At 43.9% G+C, this 17,763-nt stretch overlaps 1 protein-coding gene across 2 annotated transcripts; it reads left to right on the forward strand.

Annotated features, from left to right (window-relative positions):
- The first annotated feature begins 43 nt into the window (after window positions 1–43).
- tat (tyrosine aminotransferase) lies at window positions 44–16,050 on the forward strand. 2 transcript variants are annotated; one of them, XM_080474971.1, is made up of 12 exons: window positions 44–230; window positions 2,304–2,620; window positions 2,709–2,813; window positions 3,536–3,603; window positions 4,043–4,201; window positions 5,659–5,797; window positions 6,975–7,027; window positions 12,154–12,306; window positions 12,446–12,574; window positions 12,953–13,036; window positions 13,933–14,031; window positions 15,020–16,050. In XM_080474971.1, exons 2-12 carry the CDS (start codon window positions 2,311–2,313, stop codon window positions 15,149–15,151), a joined length of 1,431 nt encoding a protein of 476 aa, XP_080331097.1. In that variant the 5' UTR covers window positions 44–230; window positions 2,304–2,310; the 3' UTR covers window positions 15,152–16,050. The 2 variants fall into 2 exon arrangements, with proteins under 2 accessions (XP_080331097.1, XP_080331098.1); XM_080474972.1 differs by having other exon boundaries at window positions 72–230; window positions 4,073–4,201.
- Window positions 16,051–17,763: the final 1,713 nt, after the last annotated feature.

Here is a 17,763-nt window from a genome sequence, read left to right on the forward strand (position 1 = left end):
AATCAGGGCAGGGCTCGACACCCATTTCCAGCAGATCTTCCTTATAAAGCCGCCTTGATGAATCAGGCTGCACTTCCTCTTCATTTACTGTGAGAGTGATTAACCTGCTGCTGGTACTGCTACTGGTACTGCTGCTGGTACTGCTACTGGTACTGCTACTGGTACTGCTGCTGCTGCTGCTGCTCTTCACCTTTTCACTCTGGGAGACTTTGTGCTGAATATTTAATAAGGTAAGCTCTATAAAACACCTTTCATCATTTCAATGAACTCTCATAATGTCTACGGTTTTTAATTCATTTGTCATAATATTTTAAACAAATAGGAAACAATTATAAATATATAATAATTTTTTTAACTTTTTTTTCTTAATTTGAACCCTTTTTAGGGAGGTATGTTTCCATAAATGACCCCTTATATTTATTATATTTAACTTTTATGGCTGTCACATTTGTTTAATGCTGAATCAGCACATTTGATTGTATTCAGAAAGAAATCCAGCAATTCAACAGCAGATGTATTGGACAGAAATGTCAGTAGACTTATTTTTCTTATTATTTTAAGGTGAGCTTGAGTTTTTTTCTGAAGTAACTTAAGTATTTTACTACTGCTTAAGAACCTGAAATAGACTCCAAACATTTTTAAGATTATTAAGGGTGAAAATCAATATATTTTTGAGGAATTATATTGTTAGTTGTTATTAGCAGTATTTTTTTTGGTTATTATGTAAATGAAAGTTTAAAACTTGAGAACAAATGTTAATCTTTACTATAATAGTTTCCTAATGAATGGAGGGGAGTGTTTCTAGTCTTTTATTTGTTTACATATCAAAGTGACCATTTCATTTTTTTATTTTCTAACAGGCAGAGTTCTTTTTAATGCATCTCGTATCAATTACTACAATATTCATGTAGATTATCATGATTTAGTGTAAATCAACAGCATGTACATTAGTTTAAATTGCGATGTTACACTTGAATGTGTGTTGCTGCTGCAACACAGTCACATCTGAGAAGAAGAGTAGCAGCCAGGATTCAATATTAATATATATTTGTTTTGTACACAGCCATTTAATTATGTCTGGATGGAAAAATGTGAGTTGAGGGTGTCAGTGAAGGATGTTTGTATCAAAGACTTTAAAGTCAGTATGATAATACATTCAATTATACAACAGAACCTCTTACAAAGTGTCCAAAACCTGTGAGAATCACACATTATTCACCACTTATATAGAGAGACTGCCTACCGTGTATTACAGTCGACCAAAAAGTACAATTAAGTTAAATACTGTCACTTTCTGTAGTTTTCTGCCTCATATTTCCATGTTACAGGATCAATCAGGTGAAGTAATTCCAATTAGGAGATGCTCCATTAAGGCCCCATTTCATTTAGAAATGCAGCTCGGAGCCACTAAAACTGAAAAGTGAATTTGTTTGAAAATGCTCGACTCCATTGTCGTGAGAAATGGGGGGAACGCTCGTCTCCGTGGAGATGGCTGAAAACGCTCCCGGTCCTGATAACCACCACAGTAGTAACTGGGAGTAATAACAATCCAACTTGGTCCTGTCCATAGCGTATTGTTCTCTGCTGCATGTGTTTGTGGTTTTCTAAACAAACTAGAGCTACACTCGGTAGAGCGCAGGTCTGCGCCAACGCCACAATTGTTTGTGGAACCGAGTTTGCATTGCTAGCATGTTAGCTGTTAGCTCATATCGATGTTAACTGGCCTGTCAGGTCACTGTGTGAAACACTGAGCAGGGAGCGTCTCCATGGCAACAGACGCTGATCTCCTTTGAGCTCCATGAGGAGCCTCTCTCATCCACTTTGTATGGGACATTTTAGGGACATTTTAGGGACATTTTAGGGACATTTTTGGGGGATTTATTCAGAAGCGGTTAGCCATTAGCGTCCTACAATCTAATGGATTGGTCCTTTGATGATTACAAATCATCCCTGAAGATTTCATGGAATTCAGGTGAGTAGTTCTTATGAAAAGTTGGTAAAGTATAAAATACATACTACATACATACAAACCAATACATAAATACACGCAGTCGAAAACATAACTTTCTCAGCCAACTTCGTTGGTGAAGGTAAAACAACAGCACCCACTAGTGGTCCAACAAGAAAACTACAGTTTTCAGTGGTTCTAATAAATAATAAACGCTAATCTTTTGTGAAACAAAAAAACGATGATTCGCTTAACGAGGCCTAAAGCGACGAGGCCGAACGCTGTGGAGTCTTTGCTATGATGCTAATGGCTACAAAAACAACCTCAGCAGCAGAAACGGTTCTTTGTCCTTCAGCTCCAGGATGGATAACAAGTCGTATGTGGTCCAGATGAGTGGGAACGGCGTCCATGGCAAAGGCCCGAATGGAACCGGGGTCAACGGGAAGAGCGCCAACGGGAAGAGCCTGAGCGGGAAGGGGCTCAACAGCCACGGCTTCCACCACGTCAGCGTGAACGGCAGCTTGTATCCGGCCAAGGCCAAGAGCCGCCGCCGCATGTGGGAGGTGAAGCCCTCGGAGATGGCCAACAACACGCTGAACCCCATCAGGGCCATCGTGGACGGCATGAAGATCACACCCAACCCAGAGAAGCCCATGATCGCCCTCTCCATCGGTGGGAAGCTCCTCTCTGATTCACAGTCTTCGCTCAGTCCGGTGGAGGATTTTGTTTGCTTATCCGTGTGCTGTGTTTCCGTCCTCAGGCGATCCCACCGTGTTTGGAAACCTGCCCACCGACGAAGCCGTGCTGCATTCTCTGAAAGACGCCATAGACTCCCAGAAGTACAACGGCTACGCTCCCTCTGTTGGTGAGTGGCAGCATTACCAGAAAACCTGTACGTTCTAGTGTCCTACGTCAGAAATAGACTCTGAATTCTGCGTCTGAAAGGAGTAAAGTGGAGATTCAGACGGGATGAAAAGCTCTGAGAAAAGAACTTAGAAATACAATCAGAGCGTTTTTTGTTTGCGTACAGTTCCATCTCGGTAGGTGGTTAGGGTTAGGGTTAGGGTTCGGGTTCGGGTTCGGGTTCGGGTTCGGGTTCGGGTTCGTGTTAGGGTTAGGGTTCGGGTTAGGGTTCGGGTTTGGGTTCGGGTTAGGGTTCGGGTTAGGGTTAGGGTTAGGGTTAGTGTTCGGGTTAGGGTTAGGGTTCGGGTTCGTGTTAGGGTTAGGGTTAGGGTTAGGGTTCGGGTTAGGGTTAGGGTTCGGGTTTGGGTTCGGGTTAGGGGTCGGGTTATAGTTAGGGTTAGTGTTCGGGTTAGGGTTAGTTTTAGGGTTAGGGTTAGGGTTAGTGTTCGGGTTAGTGTTCGGGTTAGGGTTAGGGTTAGTGTTCGGGTTAGGGTTCGGGTTAGGGTTAGGGTAGGTCGTTCTGAGCATCACCGTCATGTAAACAGAAACCCAAAACGCAACAGGAGTTTTCTGTTTTTACATGAAAACATTTGGTAATTGGGGCCTAAATGAGCCCAAAGGAAGCAAACACACAAATCTCTGTGCATCATGGTGTAGTATTTATTTTCCCGTGTTCACCTGCAGGTTACCTGAAGAGTCGGCAGGTGGTGGCAAATTTCTACAGCTGCCCCGAGGCGCCACTGGAGGCAGAGGTGAGCTGTGTTTATTGATCCACACCAGCAGGAATCAGAGGAACTGAAGCCAAAGTCAGTCAGTGAATGTGTTGAGGGTGAAATTGACCACCTAACAATATATTAATGTGAGAGTAATGAAGACAAAACTGAATAAAAGAAAAAAGAAGAAGAATTGAACAAAACCATAAGAGAACGAGACTCAGAGGAGGAGAGTTAGTTGTTAGGTTGGGGGGGGGGGGGGGGGGGGGGCGGGGGGGTAGAAGAGAGGAAAGTATGGGACAGAGACGAGGAACAACAAACAACCAGAACCAGTCCGGTCGCTCTGCCACTACTTTTCCATAAAGGTGATTTGTACCAATGTTCTCATGGACTCTGGGATGAACTGCTTGTTTTTCCTGCCTGGGTTCTCCTGCCTGGGTTCTCCTGCCTGGGTTCTCCTGCCTGGGTTCTCCTGCAGGACGTGATTCTGACCAGCGGCTGCAGTCAGGCCATCGACCTGTGTATCAGTGTCCTGTGTAACCCCGGGGACAACATCCTGGTGCCCTGCCCTGGCTTCTCCTTGTACAAAACCCTGGCAGTGTCCATGGGCATCCAGGTCAAACTCTACAACCTGCTGGTGAGTAGAACCACGTGGCACTTTGAAGTTCTGAGAAGAACTTCAAAGGTTCCAGTTTGAATGGATTCAAAGCCGTAAAAACAGCTTCAGTAGAATCTGTGACGTTTTCACTTAGGGTACATTCAAATAGTCCCCCCTATCTCCTAACAGTCCCTCCTATCTCCTAACAGTCCCTCCTATCCTTTAGGAAGCCTCCTAACACCTTTCCTTAACTCCTTTAGGAAGCCTCCTAACACCTTTCCTTAACTCCTTTAGGAAGCCTCCTAACACCTTTCCTTAACTCCTTTAGGAAGCCTCCTAACACCTTTCCTTAACTCCTTTAGGAAGCGTCCTAACACCTTTCACTAACTCCTTTAGGAAGCCTCCTAACACCTTTCCTTAACTCCTTTAGGAAGCCTCCTAACACCTTTCCTTAACTCCTTTAGGAAGCCTCCTAACACCTTTCCTTAACTCCTTTAGGAAGCCTCCTAACACCTTTCCTTAACTCCTTTAGGAAGCGTCCTAACACCTTTCACTAACTCCTTTAGGAAGCCTCCTAACACCTTTCCTTAACTCCTTTAGGAAGCCTCCTAACACCTTTCCTTAACTCCTTTAGGAAGTATGTATGCCTGAAAGAAGTTCTACCTCCTCGTCAGTGTACTCCGCATCAAAGGGTTGAAAGAAACATTTATTAGATGTGTCCTCATCTATAAATAAATTCCTCTTTTGTTTTCACCAAAGCTTAATGTAAACGTCACAAGTTATTGTTCAGAAGCTTCAGATCAGGGGTCAGAAACTCATTTTAATTCTATGGCCATGTTTCATCCTGAGTGGGTAAAATAGTTCCTTAATAACCTTTAAATTTCAATGTTGAGGTTTGTCCTGGTGGTGGCGCCGAGCCTCCAAAACCAAACGACGACGACAGAAAATGACTCCAATCTCCAGATAAAAGCTTTGATGAAACCTTCTGGTGGGAAATGTTCCAAAAACTTCCAAAGCTGTTGCATTCTGGGAGTTTTTAAAAAACAGCACGGCTGTCAGGCCAATGCTAGTTTGCTTATATTTCATTGCAGCATCACTGATATCTCTGCTCGGGTCTCACTGCTGTTTTATGTCCACGACTCATTAGAAAGGTCTTAAAAATCCAACGTTTTCTTTGAAATCTTCACAATTAGTTTGGTGGATTAGAGCCTGTTGCTGCAAACATCAACAGCAGACCTCAAACTGTATCAGCTGATTCTAAACAGGAGTTATAAAGAGCTACTTAACTACAAACGTCCTAAATAATTGTGAAGAAAATAGTTCCTGTTGGCGACCAAAGATGGAAGAAGTACTTTCACTTCAATTCAACTTGGTTTATATGTCCCGATGACAACAAAGTCATTTCGGGGCGCTTTAACAGAGAAAAGCCAACAAATCCACCCGAGCAGGTAAAAGTACGAGGCAGCGTCACCATGAGCTCTTTGTTTGCTCCTCAGCCGGAGAAGTCCTGGGAGGTGGACCTGCAGCACATGGAGAGCCTGATCGACGAGAGGACTTCCTGTCTGATCGTCACCAACCCGTCCAACCCCTGCGGCTCCGTCTTCACCAAAGAGCATCTGCAGCAGATCCTCAGAGGTGGGCGGAGCCTCCTCGCTCTGAAACTCAATTCAACTGTGTAAATACAGGATGTAGAGCAGCGGCGGCAACATGGCCGCGTCTTTTCACCTTTAGTGGGAAACTACAGAGTTCAAAGTTCTCCTGTCCTCCTGTTCCTCCTGTTCACCTCCTCCTCCTGTTCTCCTCCTCCTCCTCCTGTTCCTCCTCCTGTCCTCCTCCTCCTCCTGTTCCTCCTCCTGTCCTCCTCCTCCTCCTGTTCACCTCCTCCTCCTGTTCTCCTCCTCCTCCTCCTGTTCCTCCTCCTGTCCTCCTCCTCCTCCTGTTCACCTCCTCCTCCTGTTCTCCTCCTCTTCCTCCAGTTCACCTCCTCCCCCGTTCACCTCCTCCTCCTGTTCTCCTCCTCCTCTTCCTCCAGTTCACCTCCTCCTCCTGTTCTCCTCATCCTCCTGTTCACCTCCTCCTCCTGTTCTCCTCCTCCTCTTCCTCCAGTTCACCTCCTCCTCCTGTTCTTCTCCTCCTGTTCCTCCTGTTCCTCCTGTTCTTCTCCTCCTCCTCCTCCTGTTCCTCCTGTCCTCCTGTTCTCCTCCTCCTCCTCCTGTTCTCCTCCTCCTCCTCCTGTTCTCCTCCTCCTCCTCCTCCTCCTCCTCCTCCTGTTCTCCTCCTCCTCCTCCTGTTCTCCTCCTCCTCCTCCTCCTCCTCCTCCTCCTCCTCCTGTTCTCCTCCTCCTCCTGTTCTCCTCCTCCTGTTCTCCTCCTCCTCCTCCTGGTCTGGTCGGTCCAGAAACCTTCAGTATTCTAAGTTTCTAGCTCCTCCTTGATTTTCCTCATTTGAATATTGGATCATAGGAGCTACATTCAGAATCTGCTGTGTCTGTGCGAGCTGGACTGGCTCCGCCCACACATGCCCATCTTGGGAAGAGGAGGAAGTACTTCCTCTCGTGGTGCCATGTGCCAGAGCAGAGCTGTCTAATTGTGGGAGGAGTCAAAAGGAGGTTCCTACCTTGATTGGGATTGGCTAAGGAAATGAGAGAGAGAGAGAGCGAGAGAGAGAGAGAGAGAGAGAGGAGAAGCTCAGTGATTTGAAGAATCTCTCTCCACCTTCAGCAGCAGAACTAGAAAATGGTCTGAGTTTGTCCTGAACCAGCTCCAAGTGTCTCATGAGATTCTCACAGTGTTCTTTCTCTCGTTTCCCCCAGTGGCCTCCAAACACTGCGTTCCCATCCTGGCCGACGAGATCTACAGCGACATGGTGAGTCTCAGCAGGAGTTTGGGGGCGTTGGCTCCACGCCGCACAGCCAGGCACATTCTTTGTCCCGTGGAGGGACAGGTGGTTCATCAGCCCACATCAGCACCAGGGGGATTAGGGGGCTGCGGGGTGTCGAGTGGGCAGCCGGGGAGTTCACCAGGGACACGGGAGGATCGGACCTGGGATTCAGTGCTGATGATTCCAGTCACATGATGGCTGAAAATGCAGATTCAGACACCCTGGATGCCAACTTTAATAGTCCTCATGTCCAAGATTTAGAACCAGCTGCAGATTTAGAACCAGCTGCAGATTTAGAACCAGCTGCAGATTGGGAACCAGCTGCAGATTTAGAACCAGCTGCAGATTTAGAACCAGCTGCAGATTGGGAACCAGCTGCAGATTTAGAACCAGCTGCAGATTGGGAACCAGCTGCAGATTTAGAACCAGCTGCAGATTGGGAACCAGCTGCAGATTTAGAACCAGCTGCAGATTGGGAACAAGCTGCAGATTGGGAACCAGCTGCAGATTTAGAACCAGCTGCAGATTTAGAACCAGCTGCAGATTGGGAACCAGCTGCAGATTTAGAACCAGCTGCAGATTGGGAACCAGCTGCAGATTGGGAACCAGCTGCAGATTGGGAACCAGCTGCAGATTTAGAACCAGCTGCAGATTTAGAACCAGCTGCAGATTGGGAACCAGCTGCAGATTTAGAACCAGCTGCAGATTTAGAACCAGCTGCAGATTGGGAACCAGCTGCAGATTTAGAACCAGCTGCAGATTGGGAACCAGCTGCAGATTTAGAACCAGCTGCAGATTTAGAACCAGCTGCAGATTGGGAACCAGCCCTGCTTTGGTTGTTGAAGTGAAATCAGGTGACACGTTGTTCCCTAACAAAATAGGATTTTAAAAACAAACGTTTTTTTTTTCTTTTTTCTTTTTAGCTCAGAATCTTAATTAATACTGCGGTTTCATTCATTTTCAAAGAAATATCATAAAATATATATATTATATTTATTTGATTTCTTCTAGAAAATTCTCCTTCAAAATTATTATTTTAATAATTTGATTCAATGTAATCAGTTTTATTAATTCCAATCCTATTGTATTTCATTCTTTATGTTCAGATTATATTAACTGATTGTTTATCGTTTAGGTTTAAAGGATTAATAAAATTAAATCAAATGAAATTAAATAAATTTAATTTCATTACATTTTTTTCCACACACACTATATGTTTGGATTATTTTCTCAAGTTTTACTTTTACTTTTATCTCTTCAGAGGTATTCAAGGGTTAAATATGAAGATGGTTGATTAGAAAACATCATCAGTCCACTGAGTCCACAGACGGCGTCAGCTCGGCGCTGAAAGGTCTGATGTGGTCCGATCATTGAGGGTCATGCAAACACACACACACACACACGCACGCACGCACGCACGCACGCACGCACGCACGCACGCACACACACACACACACACACACACTGTTTGTCAGTGATCAGGATGTTTGTCATTCAGATTTCCACTGAGAAAAACAAGTAAAAGTACTTTTACTCAAATACCTGCTTTCACATGTTAAAGTGATGCAGACCTGAGCTCCACAAACTGGATCCTTCATCTCAGAGAAAACTTCAGAAATACATCAAATTGGACTGAAAATGTCACAGAAAATTGAAGGTTGTTAGTGGAACATTGGAACTGCTTTATTTGATTCTGTTCTTGATCAAAGACATGGTGATAAACATGATTTTCTTTCTATACATTCTGGATGTTTTGTTGGATAATCTTCACAATTTGTTTAAATTTCACTGCAAATGTTGCTTTGTAGTTAATAGAGTGTCGAACATCAAGAGGCTACAAAGATCCACCGAACTGACTTTTATAAAATAGATAAACTCTGAACTTCACAGATGTTTTCCAGCTGTTTGCAGCAGTTAAGAGTATCCAGGAAGCGTTCAGACTGAGGCTCCGCCCACACCCGCCAAAACAATCTTTTTTCTCCTCGTCATTCTTTTCAAATTTTCTATCCACATGTCACTGTGAACACGGCTCAAATCACGATGTAGTACATATGCCGGGCCTTGAGGTGGCGCTGTAACTCTGCCACAGAAATACACCAACAGTGGAGCAGAAGACATGAGCATGAAACAATCCTCGTTTTCTAGAAATACAACATGTGGCCTCATTAAAGCGACGAGCCTCAGCAGCTTCTGCAGCTCTACCTGGAGCAGGTAGTCCGCCATGTTGGTGTTGTTAATGATGTCACAGAGAGGGAGGCGGGGCCACGACATAACAGTTTCGCCCATACACATATCAGAGCAGAGGCGGCGTTTTCTGATTTCCCCACTCTGGAACCTGTTTTAAAAAAAACAAAACGTTTTCAGGCTCCTAAAACGCGGCGCCGTGTCGACGATCGGACAAAAACGATGCGGCTACATGAAACGTCATGTGGGCGGGGCTTAAAGTGTGTCGTAAAAGATGTGAAATGTCTGTAAATGTGCAGTTTTAGCTGCAGTTAGTGGGAAATTACTGCTGCTGCAGAACTTCAAGTCACAAATTGAGTCCTGACTTTTGTTTTCAACTGCTGATGGGAAAAGCTAAAGCTAAAACTATCGCGAGGGCTATCGCTATCGCTATCGCTGGTGATGGGATGAAGACAAAGACATGGCGTCCTCTAACGGGGTCAAATGAGTCACTAATGCAAAAGTTCAACCCTTCATATCCAAACACGGTTCAACCTTCAGACTGCGGTCGGAAAATTCTGAGGTTTTATCTCCCAGAGCTAATGCTAACTCCAGGGCTAACGCTATGTGACGACGCGGCTGCAAGTTTGTATTCAGAGTGGAAAAGTTTAGAGTCAAATGAGGTCGAAGGGTTCATCCACAACCCCCCCCCCCCCCCCCCCCCATCTGACTTCACCCGTTCAACTCCGCCAAATCACCATGACTCTGCACTTTTCCTCATCTGGTTGCAGTTAATGTGGACGTGTGGTTTTGGCCGGGCAGCCGGGAGGAGAGGGAGAATGGAGGGGCGTGTGGAGGCTGGAGAGGAAATTCAGCTTTTAAAAAAGAATCAATACAAAATGATTCCATCTAAACTGTTTAACGTCCTCCTGCAGGACCGAATGTAGGCGCTGGAACCTTTTCACTTCCTGTTAATGCTTTTCTAAAGACAAACTACAAAACGTTTTAGTAAAAATATCTACATTTAGCAGATTCGTCAGATGGAGTGTACCTGAACGTGTCATTTGTCCTTCATGTCTGAGACGAGCGTCGGCTGCTCTACAACCGTTTTCTCCATTAAAAAAAACAAAACTAATGCTAAATGTGATTAGGTGCTAATGCTAACCGTTACAGAGTTGTTTTATTCCTTCAGGGTTACACCTCGACACACACAACCATCAGGTGGGACGGCGTCATTAGAGGCTAATGCTAAAAGCAGTGTCTGATGACAATGTTAATGCTGATACTGCTAACAGGAAGACTGAGGACGCAACTTTTTAAAAACGCTCCGACTGTTTGAAAACAGCTTTTCTGAAACGCTGCCGTTGCACGTGTTCCTGCCGTTTCCTTGCAGATCGAAACGTCGCCACGTGAACGCAAAACCTTTCTGAAACGAAAACACCAAAACAATCTGTTTCCCCCCCGAGAGCTGCGGCGTGAACGAGGCCGAGTCAGCTCAGGATCACCCGTGGTCACCAGGAGTCGAGTGAGATGGTTGTGAGCAGGGCAGCGAGAGAGAGAGAACAAATGTAATATTTAATATGTTTCCAACGCGTTATTGCAGCATTTGAGAACAGTTGGTCTCATGTGGACGTGGGCTGGATTCCAGCTGAGGGTTTCTGGCAGTGTGAGCTGACTTTGAAGAGTTTGAGCTCATTAGTGAATCATCACGTCTGGGTTTCAGACCATCAACCCCTCGTTCCCGGTGCGCTGACCGTGCCGCCTCAGGCTTTACCTGCACGTCGTTACACGCAGTCCTGAAACTCACAACTCGTACTAAAGTCTCGATGGACTGCAGCCATAACTTTAAAAACAAAAGCGCTCCAAACTGGCGGCGGCTTGTTTTATATGTAGTTTGCTGTTATGTCACTCCTGAGCGGCCGGCCAATAGGAGACGGGGGCGTGTCCTCCTCACTAGAGTTAATGGGAAGCAGCTTTCTTTGTAAAGCGCTGTGGTTACTGTACCTCCACCCCGTCTGGACTCACTTACATAAGCACAAGCTTCAGTGTGAGATCAACACTGTTCCAGCCGAGGATTTTAACCTGTCTGTACCTTAAAATGCAGTATTTTGACTTTTCCTGTACTTTTCTCCTCCACTGTTCTTGTTCGCCTCCATCAGCACCATTCAGATGGACCGTCGGCACGCACTCTTTTCTTTTTGCTTTTTATCTACATATTCTTTGGAAATATGTCAGAATTATTGTAAAATTTCATTATTCTTGTTGGTATCATCATTTATTTTCACTTTATTAATGTAAATATACAAATGATGTCCTTACAAAATAATACAATGTTATAATAAATAATAATAATAATTATTATAATAATACTAATATGTTTTCTTAAATAATAGTAATAATAATGTTATATTAAATAATAATAATAATTATTATAATAATACTAATATGTTTTCTTAAATAATAGTAATAATAATATGTTATATTAAATAATATTAATAATTATTATAATAATACTAATATGTTATATTAAATAATAGTAATAATAATATGTTATATTAAATAATCATATTATTTTATATTACTAATATTAATATTGTATTAATTATAATAATAAATAATTAGAATGCTATTTAAAGTCTATCTTACTAAAACATTACATTATAGATTAGTATTGATAATGTGTTTTATTCTAATTTCTTTTTTCTGTTGGTATTATACAATAATTACTGTAACTATTACAACCGTATTATTATTATTACAATTATTATTACAATTATTATTATTACAATTATTATTATTATAATTATTATTATAATTACAATTATTACAATTATTACAATTATTATTATAATTATTATTATTATTATTATTATTATTATTATTATTATTATTATTATTATTATTATTATTATTGTCCATCCATCCATCTTCTTGTCTTCTTCTTGCAGGTCTTTCCAGGCTGCTCCTGTCCGTCCATGGCGTCCCTCAGCAGCAGCGTTCCCATCCTGTCCTGCGGTGGTTTGGCCAAACGCTGGCTGGTCCCCGGCTGGAGGATGGGATGGATTCTCATCCATGACCGGAACGACATATTTGGCTCTGAGGTACGAGAGGAGGCACTCTGCTCTTTGATTCATCGCCTCCTGCTTCATGTGTTCTCACTGCATTTTTATTTTTTGTCTTGTTTTCTGCTGCGCTGTCGTCGTGGTCGTCGTGGTCGTCGTGGTCGTCTCTGTGCTGCAGATTCGCCAGGGTCTGGTCAAACTGAGCCAGCGGATCCTTGGGGCCTGCAGTATCGTCCAGGGGGCGCTAGAGGGCATCTTCAACAACACACCTCAAAGCTTCTACAGCCGCACCATCGAATTCCTCAAGGTAGAGTCACGCCATAGCTTCACTTATCATCCGTGCTTTTCACTCCCACATCACAAGAACAACTTCGATTTGAACTAGGATGAAAAACAAATATTGAAAAATCTCCCTTTTAATGTCGTATATTGCAAACAAACATATATATTTCCTTGTTGAGAAATGTTTCTTGTTTAGAAGTTTGCTGTGTGTTTTTTTGTGTCGTCGTGTAAACTGGGCCTGGAACGTGAGTCACAACATGAAGTTTAAAGAAAAAGTCTCTAAATAGACTCAAACTCTCACTGGATGTCTTCAAATAGCTTTTTTTTCTTTAAATCCTGCTTCATCGTCTTCATCGCCTCATGAGATTCCTGCAAAATAAACATCTCTGTGTTTTTGCTTCAGTCCAACTCGGAGATGTGTTTCAATGAACTGTCCACGGTCCCCGGTTTGAACCCCGTGATGCCTTCAGGAGCTATGTACCTCATGGTGAGTGTTCAAGCCTGCACACTACACACTCAAGACCAGGGGTGTCCAACCTCGGTCCTGGGGGGCCGGCGTCCTGCAGGTTTAGCTCCTCCCAGTTCAGACACACCTGACTGTAATGAGGGGCTCGTTATTGGGCTTTTTCACAACCTTGGTGATGACATCATCATTAGATTCAGGTCAGCTGAAGCAGGGAGGAGCTACAACCTGCAGGGCAGGGGTCCTCCAGGACAGGGGTCCTCCAGGACAGGGGTCCTCCAGGGCAGGGGTCCTCCAGGACAGGGGTCCTCCAGGACAGGGGTCCTCCAGGGCAGGGGTCCTCCAGGACAGGAGTCCTCCAGGACAGGAGTCCTCCAGGACCCCTGCTCTATACACACTATAGTAATGCTTTGGTTTTATACCGTGCTGTTCTGGACACTCAGAGACACTTTACATTACATTATTCATTCCCTCCATATGGTGATGGATGGTGGTAAACTACGTCTGTAGTCACAGCTGCTCTGGGGCAGACTGACGGAGGAGAAGCTGCCATTTTGCACCTCCGACCACTCGCTCCCACACTGCATTCACACAGGCAGTTTGGGGTTCAGTGTCTTGCCCAAGGACAGTTCGGCATGTGGTAAGGATGGGAATCGAACTTGCAACCTTGCAGCCATACACTCTATACAAACTATACACCCTGTGGGCATCTGTGGGATCAAGTGTGTTTGATCTGCTTCATCTCTAAAAAACGGGACACGGTGGTGTAGTGGTTTGTGTTCTGCCTGGAAAACATTGTCGTCCCTGTGAGGGACAGGTGAGCTGTGCAGGGCGACCCTGCTGTGGGTAAAACTGCCCTTAATATCCACATCAACATCCTGTGTGTGTGTGTGTGTGTGTGTGTGTGTGTGTGTGTCCAGGTGGGGATCGACATGAATCACTTCCCAGAGTTCAAGAATGATGTGGACTTCACCGAACGTTTGGTCATCGATCAGTCCGTCTTCTGTCTGCCTGCCTCAGTAAGGCCCCGCCCACTATTTCCTGTTTATATCCATCTGCAGCTTCATGCAAATCATTGACAAATAGTGTTTGGTTACAATTATCAGGTACTTGAGGTGAAGTCCTGACCTCAAGCTCCAGTTTACACAAAGTGTAGACACCAGACTCTTTACTAAACCATCATCTGCCTGCGTGGAGACACGAGCAGGAGACACTGAGTGGACCCATACTGCTAATGCTACTGGTATTAGCCAATGCTAATCGTCTGCTTGGAGTGAAAAACAGAACGAGACAGCAGATCCAAATAATGCTGAAACTGAAAGCTAATGCTAATGCCGACAGCTGACTGAGGCCCGGGTTTTTACAAGACAGATATTTCCCCTTTATGGAAATCTTCATTGACTTGGACCCTCACATCCACCTGACTCAGAGCTGCTATGAGCAGCCAGACCTGTAGGGGGCAGTGTAACGAGAAGCATGAAGCCATGACAGCCAATCAGAGTCCTGGAAAAAAACACGACAAGTCCCTGCCTCCTTCTTTGAATTCAATTCAACTTTATTTATATAGCACCAAATACAAGACAGTCATTTCGAGGCGCTTTTTAACAGAGAAAAGTTAAAAGTTTAGGTGCAAATGAAGCAAATGAGTTTTTCTAAATCTCCGTTGGTGGTGAGTCGTCACTGCGTTTTGGTGTAAATGCTGAGAAATATCACCGTTGTATAAAAACCCGGGTACATGTTAACGTGGCCTTGATGACTGGGACAAAGAGATGCATTAGATCTGAGCATTTTCAAAAAGTTGCACCATGGAACGCGTAACATTTCCAGCGACTCATAGCAGCGGTGTCGTGTGAACGGAGCCCAAAACACAACCAACGTGTAAACGTGGCCTAACTGAGGAAGACCTTTCTAAATATTCATCACTTATTAACTGGTTGTGACCAAAACTAACCTAGTTATAACAACAAATGACTTTTCAACGCCATTAAGATAAAGACTTCCTTCCAGGCGTTCGAGTATCCAAACTTCTTCCGCATCGTGGTGACGGTGCCACAGGAGATGATGGCGGAGGCGTGCGCCCGGATCCGGGGGTTCTGCCAGCGTTACTATCGCCCCCGCAGCTGCGACCTGGACCAGTGACGTGGTGGAGGAGTGGACAGCCGGCCGGGCCGACCGTCGCCCGGTTAGAGACACTCGAGCAGGAATCAGCTCTGAAGTCGCACCGCGACACGAAGTAAGAAGAGTAGAAAGGTGTTGTCGCACCTGTGCTAGCGCTAACGTCACAGATGAAACCGTAACACATCGGATGGTGTAATTTCTTCTTGTAAAACCGATAAAATGAGCAAAGCAAATATTTATATTTTATACAAACGACACACGTTAACCTCTATTTGTTTTTGTATATTTATATAATTTGTGTAACGCTTTGTACGCTTCTTGTTTATCAGACCAAACTTCTTCATGATACAGAAAAAGATAACCTGTTTGTGTTCAAATAGTGACCTCTGGTGGTCAGAGTCATTATGACAGGGAAAGTGGAAAAGTCTTTGAAACTGGGTTGTTCAGCCCAGAGATGCTTCCTGTTAGCTCAGGCTGACGCGATGGGTTCAAGGACGATAGGAAAATCCAGCTTTGAGCTGAGAAAGGAGTTTGACCCGGTTCCTAAATCCTATTCTTTCAACGTATTTAACTTCCTTTTTCACAAAGTTATAGCTGCTAATTTTATCAAGTGTGGACATATTGTCCAAATATCTAATGTTCATTTGTTTTTCTTTGTTTTGTTTTATTGTTTATTAGAATTTTGTGAACAGCCCAAAATAGATTTGTGTTTTAATTAGTTTCATTCATAAATAAAAAGTGATCTCACTGATTTTTGTGAAAATCCATTTTCATCGATTTATGTTGTTGGTCTTCTCCTTTATCAGAACCGTTTCTGAATATCATTTCTATGTTAATCTTCTCAAATTGTACTTCCCGTTTTCAGATGCTATATTTGATGTAATAGTTTTGTGAATAGCAAATAAACCCCGATGGCCTGACTGCTGTTCACTTCCTGGACTCCTCATTTCTGAACCTGCGGGATCATAAACAGCTAAAAGAGAAACTAACCTGATGCATGTTTGGAGTAAAGACTTTTTAACATTCTGAGATAAAACGGAACAATGATGAGCAGCTCATCAGCAACTTTAGAAACTTTAGATTGGCATTTATTGAGAAAAAAGTGAATCTAAATAGTTTAATGCAATATATTTACCAAAGTCTGCAGCTGTAATAGATTTAACTGAAAATTCCTGCAGTTTTGAAAATGTTCGATTTAGTTTCTCTCACATTTGCGCAATAAAAAGCGTTTCCGGTTTCTGGTCAGAGAGCTTATAGTAACTCGATGTTCATGAGGTCACAGTCAGGATGGCCGAGCGGTCTAAGGCGCTGCGTTCAGGTCGCAGTCTCCCCTGGAGGCGTGGGTTCGAATCCCACTTCTGACAGACACCTTTTTTGTTTAGGAAGATTTTATTTGAGTGTCAGTCCGTCAGTCCAGTCTGACGTTCTCACTCATACTGTAACAAAACAAGAATCCATTGCACACAGATTTTAACTTTACTCTCATGAGACCCTGCTTTCAGAACGTTTCCAGGAAAAACTCACTGATTGGCATTTTTGTTTCTGAAAAGTTTTGCGCTTATGCGGCAACATCTTGAAAGCAATGTCTGCTCAACTGAAAACAGTAGAAACACTGAAAAAGCTTTAGTTTTGAAGTTTGGCCACTAGTGGGTGCTGTTGTTTGTTTTCACAGAACAGAGACAAGGAGCTCTAAACATGAACAACAGGAGGACACGGACATTCTGGTGGACACACCACCAAGTTGGATTGTTATTACGGTCACTATCAAAATAAAAGCATCAAGTCCAGGGGAATGTGGACTGGGAGTCATGACACCAGGAGGAAACTTTGTTCTGATTGGTCAGTGATGACAAACCCGACTCATTAAACTGACTCAAAGCTTTTTGAGTCGTTCATCCAAGTGAACTGGGTGTCTGAGTCAGTACCAGGGTGTAGTCATGCAAGGTGGAGCCAAAAGGTTTCTGTCGTAAATAACCCCACCTTCAGCGTAAAACGCGCTGGACGCTAAAATGCTCATTCTTCAGCCGTGTTTATCTGCGTTCGTTCACGAGATGTTATCAGAGTTTACAACAGTTAATGAGCGGCGAGAGAGCCTGTCAGTCACTCCGTTACCATGACAACAGTTAATGAGCGGTGAGAGAGCCTGTCAGTCACTCCGTTACCGAGACAGCAGGTAGACGCTGAGGTGAGTTCACTTGTGATTGGCCGAGAGCAGAAAAGAGGCGGGCTTTCCAGGATGCTACCTGGCAGGTGGATGGCTTCAGGAAAAGCATCATACAGACAACAATGAACTTTTCTGGAGATTATTTTCATTCTGGATGTGTTTGATCGATTGGGAAACAAAACATTTCATCACCTTTTGTCACTGGCTGGCAGCACCGGATGGAGCATCAAGCCCTTATTAACTTCCAATAAAAATGTGTACATGGCCATAGGGAACATTTCAATGAATATAAAGTGTGTAGGGTTCACAATATCTCTCACATCTACAATCACAGTGAAGTGCTCTGAAAATCTTCACTCTCCGGACCCTGAAAACACTAATAACCACTTCAGTGTAAAGTGGCACCATTAAATAAGACACAAACACAGCAGCATGCACATTTTGAATCTGTATTAGGAACATGGAACTG

The sequence above is a fragment of the Lipophrys pholis genome (assembly GCF_963383615.2).
Source record: "Lipophrys pholis genome assembly, chromosome: 11".
In the NCBI taxonomy this organism is placed as follows: domain Eukaryota; kingdom Metazoa; phylum Chordata; class Actinopteri; order Blenniiformes; family Blenniidae; genus Lipophrys; species Lipophrys pholis.